The 15,525-nt window shown below is 53.6% G+C and overlaps 1 protein-coding gene across 4 annotated transcripts in view; it reads left to right on the forward strand.

Moving 5' to 3' along the window:
- The window catches only part of ARHGEF18 (Rho/Rac guanine nucleotide exchange factor 18), an 85,427-nt gene that overhangs the window by 15,306 nt on the left and 54,596 nt on the right, over positions 1-15,525 (forward strand). For 2 of the 4 annotated variants that reach the window (XM_077860060.1, XM_077860059.1), the window contains exons 3-10: positions 2,703-2,959; positions 3,684-3,834; positions 4,486-4,600; positions 5,489-5,546; positions 5,853-5,897; positions 6,401-6,478; positions 7,831-7,933; positions 8,062-8,203. In XM_077860060.1, coding sequence (XP_077716186.1) covers positions 2,703-2,959; positions 3,684-3,834; positions 4,486-4,600; positions 5,489-5,546; positions 5,853-5,897; positions 6,401-6,478; positions 7,831-7,933; positions 8,062-8,203 — 949 coding nt within the window. Of the gene's footprint in view, positions 1-2,702; positions 2,960-3,683; positions 3,835-4,485; positions 4,601-5,488; positions 5,547-5,852; positions 5,898-6,400; positions 6,479-7,830; positions 7,934-8,061; positions 8,204-11,675; positions 11,809-13,018; positions 13,166-15,525 lie in introns of those variants that run through there. The other 2 variants (XM_077860062.1, XM_077860061.1) reach the window with 2 other exon arrangements.

Below are 15,525 nucleotides of genomic sequence, written 5' to 3' on the forward strand. Positions count from 1 at the left end.
GAGAAGCAGGCTCCATGCACCGGGAGCCTGACGTGGGATTTGATCCCGGATCTCCAGGATCGCGCCCTGGGCCAAAGGCAGGCGCCAAACCGCTGCGCCACCCAAGGACCCCAAGGAATGCAGTTCTGATCCATGCTAGGATATGGATGAACTTGAAAACATTAATGCTAAGTGAAAGAAGCCAGACACGAAAGGACAAATACTGTAGGAGTCCACTTACACGAGGTCCCTCAAATAGGCAAATTCGTAGACAGGCAGCAGGTTAGAAGTTTCCAGTGTATGCCGCTGAGCTGCACACTCAAAAATGGTCCAAATGGCAAATGTTATGTCGTGTCTATTTTAGCACAGTGACAGAGAAGAAGGGGTAAAAACTATGGAGAGCTCCAAGCCAGTGAGATCAGGAGGGAACAGCCAGATCCTGCATAGCTCCTCCCCTTTCTGGGGACCTTCAACTTTGAATTGGAAGCTTCTCTGAAAATCCCTGATGCCAAGCATTAGCAGGGGCTTCTCTGTTCTCCTTTGCCTGCTGAGGACTGGCCCTCCCTGGCCAAATGGCCCAGGGTTAGGGTTGCAAGATTGAGCAAACAAAATTATAGGATGTCTAGTTAGATTTGAATGTCAAATAGTGCAATGTTTTGGGATGTACTTATGCTACAGAAATATATGTTGTTTACTGAAATTCAAATTTAACTGAGGGCCATGTATTTAATCTGGAAATCGTACCCTAGGGGATTTTTTTTTTTTAAGATTTAATTTCTTTATTAGAGAAAGAGAGAGAGCGTGTGCACCAGGGTTGGGGAGGGATGGAGGGAGAGGGAGAAGACTCTACGCTGAGTGGGGAACCCAACACAAGACTCAATCCCAGGATCCCGAGATCATGACCTGAGCTGAATTCAGAAACTTAACCAATTGAGTCACCCAGGTGCCCCTGGGGGACTTTTTTTTTTTTTAAGATTTTATTTATTTTTTCATGACAGACACAGAGAGGGAGGCAGAGACACAGGCAGAGGGAGAAGCAGGCTTCCTGCAGGGACCCAGACGTGGGACTCGATCCCCGGACTCCAGGATCACGCCCTGGGCCCAAGGCAGATGCTCAACCGCTGAGCCACCCAAGGGTCACTGGGGGACTTTTTATTTTTAATCACATTTATTAACATCATCACCAATCTTTTGATTTATTCATTTAAAAAGTAATCTCTAGGGATCCCTGGGTGGCGCAGCGGTTTGGCGCCTGCCTTTGACCCAGGGTGCGCGATCCTGGAGACCCAGAATCGAATCCCACATCGGGCTCCCCGTGCATATGGAGCCTGCTTCTCCCTCTGCCTGTGTCTCTGCCTCTCTCTCTCTCTCTCTCTATCATAAATAAATAAATAAATTTTTAAAAAAGTAATCTCTATGCCCAATATGGGACTTGAACTCATGACCTCAAGATCAAGAGTTGCGTGTTCAGGGCACCGGGGGGGCTCAATTGCTTAAGCATCCAACTCATGGCTTCAGCTCAGGTCATAATCTCAAGGTTCTGGGATTGAGTCTTGCATCAGGCTCCCTGCATGGAGCTTGCTTTCCCTCTGCCTGTGTCTCTGCCTTTCTCTCTGTGTCTCTCATGAATAAATAAATAAAATCTTTAAAAGCAAGCAAGCAAGCAAGCAAGCAAGCAAGCATGGGGCTTGGATCCAGACAGACCTGTTGGAGTCCCGCTCTGCCATTGGTTGGTGGTGTGATCCAGGGGGAGTCCTCCTTCCTCCTTGAGCCTCAGTCTTCTGATCTGGAAAGTGGGATAACAATGCCCCCTGGTGGGGCTGCTGTGGCATTAGGGATAAGGCGCAATTGGTTCGGGGTGGCAATGTTGGGGCTGCGGCTCCTGGCGCGTGGCGGTCCACATCTGTGCACCTTCCGTGTCTACCAGCACCTGCTGCCTCGCGGTGGGTGGTGGCATGAGGCATGTGCTCCCTGGACATCTACCTGTTGGGGAGGGGAAGCTACTGGCTTATGCGCTGAGGTGTCCCAGACTCTGGTAGGAGGGAGCAGGGCCAGGAATAGGGGCCATGAGCCAGGTGAGTGGTACAAGCACAAGGGGCCCGATACTGTCATTATTTCACATTTTGACAACGCACCCATTGTGGATCTCCTTGCTTTACTCTTATATGCGCACCCACATATGATGTTTCTGGATTTCTGGGTTAGAGGGCACCCAGTCTGATTTTGTGCCTGAAGCAAGGTCCTTACTTGCCTCACCCCAGTCCCGGCCAGGGAGGGAGACTTGGGAAGCCAAGAGCCCCACGAGGAGATGCTTCAAGCAGCCCGGGAGCGCGATGGGGAGCCCCGACACTGCCTGAATTCTTGCCATTAGCGTCCAGGGTGACTCCACTCCATGCAGCACTTCTACAAAGTGCACTCAGAGACTTTGAACATTGAACTAGTCGGGGGAGGGGGCAGGGCAGAGGTCATTACGTCCCTTTCCTAAGCCTAGCAGAGGGGAAGTCACCTAGTGAGGTGGAGTCAGGGCTAGAAGCCTGGACTTCCAGCCCCTTCTTTGAGATGAGGCCTTGAGGGACAGGTTAGAGTGCTAAGGGGACAAACCCCCACCTGGCATGAGGAGGGTGCTGAGCCCAGGCTGGACCGGAGGGCGATGGCGGGACTTGGGGCTGGGGCCTCTGCTGCCCTGGGTCAACAGCTTCTTCTCCCCCAACCCTGGCCTGCAGGAGGATGGTATTCCCCAGTTCCGAGACAGCTTGGAGGACCTCAGCCTGGATCTGGGAGCCCTGCAGGGCAGCGAGTATCTCCAGGACCTGGGCCTTGGGGCCTTTGCCGACAGCCAGCCAGAGGGGCCCAGGGACAGTGGCCTCACCAGCGAAGAGGCCGGAGGAGAATCCACACTCTCCAGCTCAGCAGAGCCGCAGACCCTGCCTCGGAGACGCAGCTGGGAGAGGTCACGGAGCTGCTCTGAGAGCTGGGAAAGGTCAGCCCGCCACTGACACACTCCAAGGAGGGGACAGGGCCCCACCCCCTGCAAGCCACACCGGGGTGTCTGCACTGTCACAGGCAGCCCAAAGGACCCCCTCCTGAGATACACAGAGCCTGTGGGGGCTTGCAAGTCCTCGGCACAGGCAAGCGCTCGCTGAGCGAGTAAGCATGCACAACCCCAAAATGAAGACTGTGTGCTCACGCTGCAGGCACACACAACCCCAAACACGAGCACTTGCCCATACACACTGGGTGTACATGCCTGCAGGCTTGCACACGCACCCCGCTCCAACCCATACACAAAAGCCCAAATGTGTGACAAGCACACTGGTCACACACAGATGCACAAAGCCATAGATGCGCTTGTGATTAAAACAGACGTGTGCTTGACTCCACACACAGCAGGAGCCCCAAACAGCAGAGGGGGTGCGTTAGCCACCCCCACCTGCCTCCCTCAACCCCTCCCAAGCCACCGCAAATAGAAATCTATTCTGTGTAAAATTGTCATGTCTGCCACGCAAAGACATGGATGTCCCTGCAAGTTCCCAGCAAGGCTCCCCCTGCCACCCCTCTGATATAGGGAGACTGAACACCTCTCTGCATTCTGACCACTCCTCCCTGCCCCAGAAGGATCCACGGCAGGTTCCCCCAGGCCCCTGGAGCTACCACCAGGTGGAAGAAACACACTAAAGACCTGATTTCCTCGTTTCTTCCACCAGGCTCAGCTTCAATGCCTCGGCTATGAACGAGGGGCCCTGTCTCCCTCGGACACTGGCCAGCCTTGCTCTGAACCAGCCAGGAGAGGATCTGCAGGCCTGGACCAAAGAGTGTCTGTCCAGGGCTGGGACCCCAGCAGAGCACCCAGGCAAGGTGGGTGCAACCTGCAGCCACCCCGACAATAACACAAGTCTGAACCCAGGGGCCAGTGTGACAGGTGGGAAGGAGCTTCTTACCCATAAGCTGGTGGGACTGACCTGTCACAGCGGGGTTGGCCATGGGGTGGACTGGGGAGTCAAGTCCTGAGATTCCAGCCCAGGCCTGAGGGTTCTTCGTTAGGGTGGGGTCCACAGTAGGGGATGCTCAATTCCAAGCACAAGCCATGATCTAGGAGGCAGGGGAGCTGGTCTCCCCATCTTTGCAGCTGGAAGGAAGCCCCACCCATGGCTGGGTAGATCCGGTCTCAGGTCTGAGATTCCAGCCTCAGGGCTGTGGCCTGTGGCTGGGGCATCTTTGCCCAGGACCACGACCTGGGGAGAAATCCCTGATGGGCTGAAATCTGGAGCATAGAGTTTTGGGGCTCCAGTCCAGAGCCGGGGTAGTCCTTGGCCAGGACTCCAGCCCATGGCTGGGGAAGGTTTGGCTCCAGCCCTCAGCCATGGCTACGGAGATCCATCCCCATGCCCTGTGGCTGAGGGGAGCCCTACCTGCGCCCGGAGGCTGGGGCTGTGGACCCTCCGTCCAGGGAGCCTGCCTGCAGCCCGGGCTGCCTCCCTGGCTTAGCGAGAAGCTTATTCCCCGCAGGAATGTGACAGCCCTGAGAAAAGAGTGAGGTCACGGTCGGTTCCCCTGTCCTTCGATGAGATCAGCTCCCTGGAAATCTCTCGGGCTTTGGAGGTGCCCACTCCAGCTCCTCAAGGTAGCCCAGCCTGGGGGATTCCCTCATTCAAACCAAGAAGGGTAGGGGGTTTCTGCTGGGGGGTTCCCTGGATGGGGCCCCAGATGGGCCTGAGAGGGGAAAGGGCTACTCCTGGAGGGGGCTGAGGGTCCCATGTGCAGGGACTGAGCAGAATTCCTTGGGGAGGGGGGCGGTAGCAGGGTGGGGGAGAAGCAGCCCACATCTGCCCCTCCTCTCCCCCCAGGGCCTCCAGGCAGAGTGGGCGGTGCCACCACCATCTCCTTGCTCCCCTAGGGCTCTTCTGTCTCTACCTCTGGCCTCTTCTTTATCTCCCTCTTTATCTCTGAATCTCCTAAGAGCTTGAGTCTTTCTGCTATCAGATAGACCTGACGTCTAAACCCAAACCTAGCACTTCTAGCAAGTCTCTGAGCCTTGTGGCTTTCTCTACAAGGATGGAGCAATTAGGGGCGCCTGGGTGGCTCAGTCGGTTAACCGTCCGACTCTAGGCCTTGGCTCACGTCCTGATCTCAGGGTCGTGAGATGGAGCCTCGTGGTGGCTCCGCACTCAGCTGGGAGTCTGCTTGAGATTCTCTCTCCCTCTCGTTGGCACACTCTCTCTCTCTAAAATAAATCAATATAAAAGAGAGAGAGAGAATGGAACAATGAGCATATCTCCTTAGGGTTGCTTGGGGTGTCCACTGAATGCACATGTGCAAAGTGCTTAGCACATCAGAAGCCCTCTGGGGACACAGGGGCTCACCTCCAAGCTCTGGCTCACTGCCCTCCTGGCGCCTCCCCTCCCCGAATGGCGAGCCCCATCTGGACAGTCTCTAGTTCTGCAGGGATGGGACACAGGGGGCCCGTGCAGAGGCCCCTCACCTTTACCTCCTGGGTGGGGGCTGCTTCCAGGCCTGGCGCCCCCGGTGCTGGAGTGCATGGAGAAGGACCACGTGGAACCAGAGCATGTGTGAGTGTCTGCCTCATGGTGGGGGAGGGGACCCCAGCAGACAGCCACGGGGTCAAGGCTGGGGTCCCTCCCGAATCCCCCCCTGACCTCCATCTTCTCTCTCCCACACCATCCTTTCCCCAGAGGAGAGACACAGGCCTCTCAGGTTCTGATGTAGCATCAGGGGAGGGGTTGGGTCTCCTGGTCGGGGTCTGCATCGGGACCGGGACCTGGTTGGGCAATCACAGCTTGTCTTGGGGGATATGTCTACACCCCGGGGCAACTGTGAGCTGTTTTTATCCACACTTCCCCTGCCCCCTGCCCCAGGCTGATTGTCCAGCAGGTGCTTGAAGAACTTCGACATTACCATGGGTGAGTGGGAAGCGGGCAGGTGTGAGGATGCAGGGGTGGGAAGACAGCTGGGGAGGACAAGTAGAGGGAACAGAGTAGGAGTGGATAGGTGGGGAGACAGGTGTGGAGAAGACGGGGAGGCAGGGGGGAAAAAAACAGGGACAGGAGAGGTGGGGGAGGGACAAATGTGCGAAAGGGCAGGGGACACGAGCCGGGGAGGAGCGAGCCCATGAGATAGCTTCGCACAAATGGGAATCGGTGCCTCTTGCCCAAGACACTGCCATTCGCTAGAAAATCTTCCTGACCTGCTGATTTTGTCTGACCAGGATGTGTTACCACCCTCTGCTGGAAAACCAGCCACAGTGACCATGGATAGAGCCCACGGTGGGAGGAATCGTGGCTCCTGGGCACATGGGATGTGGCTCCTGGGCACATGGGAGCGCTGGGCGAGAGAGGCAGGAGATGGGGCAGGATGGGGATGGAGGGGCCGCTGACCCAGGTCTCTGTCCCCTCTGACCCTGCAGGGCTCGGCAGAGAGCTCGTTTGTCCGTCAGCCCCGCAGGAGGCCACTCAAACCTCACCTGGTTTGAGTTCCTGTCTGAGTAAGTATGCTGAGCTACCCCAGCTGGGAGCGTTGGGCCGGGGCCTGCACTGTCTCTGCACATGCTTACCAGTGGGGCTCTGTGCGGGTCCCTAAGCTGGGGGCAGGAGGCCGAGCCCCCATTCTCTCAAGGGAACTGCCAGGGCAAGGGTGGTGGTGGGGCCTGGGGAGGCTCCTCATACACCCTGGGAGGGCAGAGGAAGACTGCCTGGAGGAGGTGACAGCTTGAGCTGGTTTCCAACAAAAGAGTAGTAGGAGTTCACCAACACATGGAGAGAAGGATGGGGGAAATAAAGAGGCGCCTTCCTGGAGATGGGGCAAGGCCAAAGGAATGGTGTCAGGCGGGGCTGGGCAGAGGGAAGGTGAGGGGAGTCAGCAGAGGCCAGATCACCTTGGTGACATTAGGTGACTGATAATGCTGAGCACAGACAGGGCTGGGGGGCGGGCAGGGGCTGCAGACCCGAGGTGTGCAGTCTCCCTCCAGTGAATAAATTCTGCAGGGGCTGGCTTTGTTCACCGCTGACTTAATAAATACTGACTTAAATAAATTGTGATCTTTGAACAACACAGGTTTGAACTCTATAGGTCCACTTACATATGGATTTTTTTTTAATAATAAATAGAATATAGGTCTGTAAATGTATTTTCTCTCGTGATTTTCTTCAAGGAACTTTCTTTTCTCTGGCTTACTTTATTGTTAGGACACAGAATCTAATACCTATAACATACAGAATATGTGTTCATTGACCGTTGGCATATCAGCAAGGCTTCTGATCAACAGTAGGGTATGAGTATGGGGGACTCAGAAGTTATATATGGATTTTTCATGTGTAAGGGCTTGGTGCCCCTAACCCCTAGGTTGTTCAAGGGTCGACTATATTTATTAAACAAGGGAGTGTCAGGGATCCAGGAGAGGCGTGACAGTGATCTGGGACTGGGGTGTTAGGGGGAAGAGGGGAGCAGGATTTAGGGATACCCCAAAGGAAGAAGGAGCAGGATTTTTAGGCTGATTAGATACTGAGGTCGGGGGTGAATCAGAAGGAAGAGGCAGAAACAGACAGAGCCCAGATTTCCAGCCTGGGCCTGCTGAGGGACCCCAAGCTCGAGACCATGTCACAGTCCCCTCTGTCCACCCAGGCTCCCCAGTTCCTGGAATTTTGCAATCATCCATAAATGTTTGTTGAGTGAATAAGTGAGAGGTGGAAGGAGGGAGAGTTCAGGGACCTCAGAAGAAATGTAACGGGACTAGGGGCCGCGGGGAGGAGACAAATGCTAGGTGGGGTCCAGGGGCAACCTGCAGGACAGGTCCCTGCTGCCCCTCTTCCCCTCCTCGTTCATCTTTCCACCCCTTAGGAGCGAGGACGGTGCCAGCAAGACTGAGCGGAGTGACAGGAGCACCAGGGTGAAGCGCAGACTGAGCTCCCTGCGCTGTCGGGTCACCAGGCAGAAGGAGAAGGTCAGGGGGCCGGGGCACCTCCCTCCCCCTTCAACGGCTTTTCCGTAGGCCCCTGGCCCTGGATCCTGTGATTCGAGGTAGGTCCGAATGCACGAGGCATTCTAAGGTTCACCTCTGTCCTCCCACAGGGGAAGAACCCAACGCCTGCAAAGGACAAGGGTCAGGATGCTAGAGAGAGGAAGGAATGTATCAACGGGCACCAGCTGGCGCAGGGAACCTTCCTCGGCCACCCCAGCTGCCCCCTGTGTGGCAAACCCTTTCTGAGCTCTGGTAAGTCCCGTGGCCCGGCCCAGCCCTCTGGTTGGCAGCCACTTTCTCTCCTTGATTGCCTCTCCTTCTCTCTCGTGGCCTCCTTTGCCTGTTACATCCTCATCCCATTTCATTCTTGCCAAGTGGGGGCTGACCTCAGCTCCATGAAGAGCACCAGGCCCCTAAGAGCAGGGACCCTGTCGTTATTTCATGGCCCTCCAAGTCTCAGCTTTTGTCACTGGAAAACCCCTCAGGCAGTGTATTAGTCAGCGAGGACTGCCTCACAAAATACCACAGTCTGGGAGGTTCGAAGAACAGAATTGTACAGTTGGCCCCTGAACGACCCAGGAGGTGGTGGGTAGGGACGCTGACAACCCCCCTATAGTCGACAATCCTCATGTAACGCTTGGCACTATCTTGGTACAACAGACTAACTCTTCCTCCCCCCCCCCCAAGAGAGGGTGGGTAACCCCTTTTCTCTCCTCGACTTTTAATTTTGGAATCACATCAAAGTGGAGAGAGCAGAGAGGGTGCCCTTCTAACTTTCACCCAAGTTCCCGGCATGGGAGCATCTTCTGTGACCACAGCACATTTGTCACAACTTAGGAATCAACAGTGGTGCAGCATCATTAATTAAGCTGCAGATTTTCCTCAGGTGTCACCAGGTTTCATGGTTCCACTTGGTTCTTTCGGTTTCAGGACCCAATTCAGAATACCGTGTTGTCTTTAATCATCCTGTCTCCCTGGTCTCTCTGGGCCGTGGAGGTTTCTCAGTCTTTCCTTATTGTTCATGACCTTGACAGCCTCAAGAAATATTAGCAGGTGCCTAGGATGACCGCCCCCCCAATCTGGATTTGTCTGATGTTTTCTCATAATCAGACAAGGTTATGGGTTCAGGAAACTTCTTGCCTCATCCAATCAGGGGGTAAGTGCTATCGATCTCACGTCCCTGAGGATGTTAACCTTCATCCCCTGGTTAAGATAATACCTGCCAGGTTATTAATTTATTTCCCCCTTTGCATGCTCTATTCTTTGGAAGCAAGTAATTCAATCCAGCCCACTCTCAGGATGGTGGCAATCAAGCCCCCCACCTCCTGGATACAACATTTGATTTTTCAGGACAGGAATTTGAGGTTACAGAAGATTTGGGTTTATGTAAAAGAAAGTATATGGGTTGCCCTTAGCATAGTGCCTGGTATATACAGGCAATGGTAGCGTCCATCCTCTTCCTCCTCATCATCATGTGTTGTTGAGTGAAAGCTAGCATCTAAATCGCAGACCCACAACCATGGGCTTTGACCACAGATCCCACACTTGTGTAGGAGGTCTGTGAGGCCAGAACAGCTGTGGCTCACTCCCAACATGCTAAGAGCAGACAACTCCCAGGTATAGCCACAAGCCTATCTACCCCTGGAGGTATTCAAAGCCAGATGTTACTATCCGTCCCTTAGAGGAAGCAGCCCTATAGTAAGTTAAACAGAGCAGGGAATGAGTCACACTTCAGGTAATTATGGAAGGTGGGTCCCCAGGGTAAAGCTGAGATGGTTTCCCAGAGGCCAGCCCCATGGACAGAACACCATTCCAGACCTTGACCTCTGAGGTTTTCCATGGCCTGACCTTACTTACCTATCACTTTTCCCTTCCACTACTCAGCCACCACGAAGTCTCCTGGCTGCCCATACACATCACCTGCGCTTTTGCTCGCTCAGTGCTGTTCCTGGAACTCCTCTGGCCACCTGACTCTTACTCACCCTTTAGGACAAAGCCAGGGCCACCTCCCCCAGGAAGCTTGGATTGTGGATTGGGCGACTGTATCAGTGTCTGAGTGTCTCTTAGGCCAGTTGCTTTCAGCCAAGGGGACGTTGGCGATATCTGAAGGCATTTTTGTTGTGGTGGTCAGGACTGGGGTACTGCTTGCACCTAAGTGGATAGAGGCCAGGGGTGCTGTTCAACATCTTCCGATTCACAGAACAGCCCCCAACAAGAGGCAATTACCCAGCCCCAGCTGTCAACAGTGCCAAGACTGAGAAACACTGTCATAGACTTACGTTCCCTGTGTCTCTGTAGCTCTCAGCAGAGTCCTTGACCCATGAGAAGGACATAATAAATGTACAATGGTAAGAAAGATAAAAGATAGACAAGAGATACCTCTTCTTGTTGCCAAGCTCCTTGAGAAAGTTGGTTTCTACATTTAGGGGAGATCTGTGTCAACCTGAAGGTTTCTATAACCAAGACAGCTATAGAAATAAGGACCTGCTTAAAATTTTCAATGGCTCCACTGCCTTTGGAATAAAGCCCAAAAGTCATAGGAACTCAGAGAGTGAACATTTACACATCCATTGAGACCTCAAAAGTACCTGGGTCAGGGTTTCTAACCTCTGATGAAGCATGTCCTTGCACTTCTGGAACTTCCAATTTCCCGGTCGTGCTCTCTCTCTTGACCATGGCAAAATGGACTTAAACTGAAGCCAGGTCACGTGGAGACCTTGCCACCCTGTTTCGGAACTGAGGGCTCCCGACCACAGACTGTGGATGTTTTGAAGTGAGTTTGGCTTGGAAGGATCTCGGCCTGGTTGGCCGGCGTGAACCCGGCAAAAGAAGCGCTTGGCTCCTCTCCTGGGTTCTGTCCAGCTGCCTCAGCAGTGGTGGGCCCGGATTGGAACAAGCTGCCTCCGGGACTGGGAAGTCTGATGGCACCTGAGCGGGGTGGCAGCGCTGGGGGAGCCATCTGGCATGTCTTTGGGTGTCTAAGAACACCTGTGTGTGTGTGTGGGGGGGGTGGTGGAGCTGGCATGTATTTTAGGTGCTGAATACCTGTTTTGGAGTTTCTGGCATGTGTTTTGGCGGAGTGTCTAAGTTTGCAAGTAGGGTCTCTGGCATGCTTCTGTAGGGCTCCTGGGTGAAAACGTCTGGTACTTTTGGGTATTTGGCATGCTTTTCAGAGTCTGGATATTTTGGAGTAACTGACGAGGTGGGGCGTTGACCTATTTGGGGATAGACGGCCCCATGTCTTGAGTATCTGATGGCACCTGTCTGGGTATCCGGTGTGCGTGGGGGGCATCCGGCTGTACCCAGGTTGGGGTGTCTGGGAGAGGCATATGGCTCATTTTCCCCAGATGTGTCTAGCTTCCTGTAATCGGCGCTGCCCCTTGTCCGCAGGTGACGGACCTGTTTTCTCCAGGGGCTTGCACCCTGCCCCCAGGCTTCTCACCCCAGGCTCGATCCCCGTAGACGTGCCCAGGCGCCCCCCACCCCAGCCCCGCGGATCCGCCCCCGAGGATCGCCCTTATCGCCATCGCGAGGACCCTCCCGGTTCGGTCCCGGGGTCCCCCACAAGACCCCCCTCCCCGCCGGGTCCCCGCGCAGCCCCTGGCAAAGTCTGCAGCTCCCTGGCCCCGCGAGCCCCGCGAGCCCCGCGAGCCCCGCGAGCCCCGCGAGCCCCGCCCCCTTCCGGGGCCACGCCCCCTGTCCCGCCTTCGGGGCGGGGCCGCGCTTGCGCAGTTCGCCCGCGCGGCTTCCCGCTTCCGGCCCCCGGGCTGCGGGCCACTGTGGATCCGAGGAGGCCGGGCGGCAGCGGCGGCGGCAGCAGCGGCGGCGGCGAGCGGCCTGCGGGGGACCGGGCCGAGGTGAGGGCAGCGGGGCGGGCCCGTGAAGAACGGAGCTCGGGAGGGAGGCCTCGTGCCTCGGGCAGGCGCCGTCGGGCCCCGGGGGGGCGGCCTCGGGCGCGGGACCCCCGGGGCTGCCTCAGCCTCGGGCCGGGCCCCCCCCCATCCCGGACCCCTCGGAGCCGGCGGGCGGGTCCTACCGGTCAGGCTGCCCCTTCAGTGCATGGGGGCTCTGGCTGGCGAATGCGGGGGTGCGGACGATGCCCGGCGGCCCTCTCGGAGCTCCTGCCCTAGGGCGGTGCAGCCTCCCCCGGCTCGGGAGAGGGAGGTCACCGGGCTCCGGGTTGAGGAGCGCCCGGGGCAGGACCGGGGCCGTAGTGATACCCGTCAGCCGTAACCCGCGCCGCGCGGCTGCTTCTCTGCAGAGAACTCGCCCCCTGGAGTGGACGCCCTCCGCTCGGGGGAGCTTCAGGGGGCAGCCAAACCGAATCTTCCTTACCCCGGTTCCCGTGGAAGAATTTAGATGATGCAGGGCAGCCTTCACTGCAGGGAGGAATCCGAGGCCCTTGATCCTTGCATGGTTTGTGGTAGTTATTTTCTCCCTGTCCTTTTTTTTTTTTTTAACCTGTTGCTCTGTTGTGATGGAAGCGTTAGAAGAGATGGCTGGTGCAGAGTCTACAAAGTTTTCCTGGGCGGAAAAAGAAAAAAAAAAAAAAAGTTTTCTTTCAAGTGTTACCGTGGAAGTGAATGAAGAGCACAGCTCTTCCCCCCCCCCACCCCCCACCCCTTCGTCTCTTTTGGGGAGAGTGGAGCTCCAGCCAAAAGCCTCAAAGCGCCTCTTTCTTCTTGTTGGGTAGAGAGAGAGTTCAGGACAGCTTGATGAACAGCCCCATGGCCAAGGGCGGTTTGGGATGATTTTGCAGGTATCTGGGTGAATGATTAATCCTGCAGCTGTGTGGAGAACTGTCAAGAGCGCAGGTTTGAGAGTCAAATCAAATCTGGGTGCTGGTCTCAGTTGTACCACATACTCGCCATGTAGCCTTGCAGCCTTGCTAAGCCTCGGTTCCCCACCCCCCACCCCCTCTTTAAAATGGGAATAAGGATTAGTTAGAGATTCAATGAGGTAATATGTGTAATGTGCATAGCAGAGTCCCTGGCATATAGTGAATTCTCAATAAATGTCATATAGTCTGTGTTATATATGTGCATGCCCCCCCCTTCCCCCCCCCAGGCCTGTGTTTTCAGGTTGACACTGCAAATAACAAAGAGTCTGGAAAACTTGAGCATCTCGCTTCTTGTTTGGACTGGGTCAGAGCGTCCACTTTACCAGGAGTTTGCTGTTCGGTGGATCAAGCCCTTTAGAGAAAAAGGTTCTAAAGTGAGTAAGAGCGTAATGCCAGAAAGCCAAGATAAATTCAATTCTTGTAAACATTTGTCTGGGTTTATTATATAGCTTATTTTCCTTTTAGGGGGCATGCCTAGAGAAATGGAAAAAGCGATTCTTTGATTCTTTTCTTCCTTTCTCTTTTTCCTAAGTTGACTTGAGAATGCCCCCACTTTGAAAGCTGAAGTGGCACGTACATTGTTTCTGGCATAAGCTATGTTATAATTTTCATTCTTGTCACACAGTAGCAATTACCACTGGCTGCAGGGCCATTACCCTTGTCACCAGCCCCTGGGACTAGGGCTGTGGTCACCAGCTGTGCCTCCCTGGGTGTTTACCTACCACATGTTTAGCATATTTCTGATCCTTGTGTCAAGGTCTCCTTCATTCTTCCTCTTTCACCCTAGGTCCTGTTTCCATTTCTTCAAATTCCCTCTAAGACTTTGAAAACTTTTTCCTCTCAGCACTCTTAAAGTAATTTAAAACTCTACAGAGTCCAAACAATTTGTTTCTTTGTTATTTATTAGTTGAATTCTACCCACCGCCCCCCAAAGTGGTGGAGAGCTTCTCTGTTTTGAAAACCCTTTCTCCAGGTGCAAAATAATTCCTGTAGCAGCTCTGGAGCTGCCCTAGGAATTTTCTGGAGGAGGAATGTGACTGATGGGGGAGGGGGTGAACTGATTAAAATAATGTCCTCAGTAAAAGAGCCCCTGCTGGGGTGCTTATTTTTTGTTGTTAAAATTGCCCTTGAGTGTAAGATTCAACTTGCTTCCTCCTCCCCATTTGTTTTGAGATAGTTTTCAACTGAGTATAAAGTTGCAGTTGGTTGTGTTCAAAGTAGCAAATAAATTCTTTTTTTTTTTTTTAAGATTTTATTTATTTATTCATGACAGAGCGAGAGAGAGGTGGAGACACAGGCAGAGGGAGAAGCAGGCTCCCTGCAGGGAGCTCAATGTGGGACTTGATCCCAGGACTCCAGGATCACGCCCTGGGTGGAAAGCAGACACTCAACTGCTGAGCCACCCAGGGATCCCATGAAAAAAAAAATTCTAAAGATTCAACTAAGAAAAAAAAAGAAAGAAAGAAAAGATTCAACTAAGAATATACATTTAACACATCGTGGGTGGTTACATTTTAAACTTATGTCACTCCTTTTTTCCCCTCTTAGTATAGGAACTTTATTGAGCTATAATTCAAGTACCATAAAATTCACCCTTTTGGGATCCCTGGGTAGCGCAGCGGTTTGGTGCCTGCCTTTGGCCCAGGGCGCGATCCTGGAGACCCGGGATCGAATCCCACATCGGGCTCCCGGTGCATGGAGCCTGCTTCTCCCTCTGCCTATGTCTCTGCCTCTCTCTCTCTCTCTCTCTCTGATGACTATCATTAAAAAAAAAAAAAAAATTCACCCTTTTAAAATGTGCCATTCAGTGGATTTTAATACTTTCACAGAGTTGTGCAACTGTCACCACTGTCTAATTCAGAACATTTTGTCATCTGGTTATTTTTGTGATTTTCAGGAGGTGAGTTGAGAAAGGCCAAAAAAAAAAAAAAAAAAAAGAGGTAGTCTAAGCAGGTTCCCCCTGGCTCCATTGCAGCATGGGGCAGAGGGAGGAAAGGACCTTAGCTGGAATCCAGCATGTTCCCGTGCACAAGGATATTTATGTACTGTTTATGGATAGCTCTGATTTGCTGAGCGAAATTGACTTTAGAAAGAGTAATAAATCGAGGAGCCATCCACATAGTGGTGTTAGTTAATGAGTTTACTAGTCCCCTCACAAGACTGAAATGGAGGGACCCCTGGGTGGCTCAGCCGTTGAGCGTCTGTCTTCCACTCAGGCCAGGATCCCCGTGTCTCGGGATCGAGTCCCACATCGAGTTCCCTGCATGGAGCCTGCTTCTCTCTCTGCCTGTGTCTCGGCCTCTCTCTCTCTTTCATGAATAAATAAATAAAATATTTTTTTTAAAAATGAAATGGATAAGTAACTGACCAGACATAATAGAGAGCAAAGAACAGCATTTGTGGGCATAGGAAGCAGGAAGGGAGTCAGCTCTGTGGTGCTCATAATACCAGGATGTGGTGATTGATGGCTCTTGTGATCTTCTGCAATGTCCACTTGGAGGCTCCTAATCAAAAAATTTAAAGAGGGATGGGAAGATGAAAAAACTGAGACCCTCCTCTATACTGCTAGTAGGGCCGTAAGATGGGGCAGCCACAGTGGAAAACGAGTCTGGCAGTTCCTCGAAAAGTTAAACACAGAGCTACCATATGATCGAGCAATTCCACTTCTAAGTATATGCCTGAGAGGGATGAATATAGGTCTGCACAGAGATTGGTACACAGATGTTCACAGGAG

This window comes from Canis aureus, chromosome 19, assembly GCF_053574225.1.
Source record: "Canis aureus isolate CA01 chromosome 19, VMU_Caureus_v.1.0, whole genome shotgun sequence".
In the NCBI taxonomy this organism is placed as follows: Eukaryota; Metazoa; Chordata; class Mammalia; order Carnivora; family Canidae; genus Canis; species Canis aureus.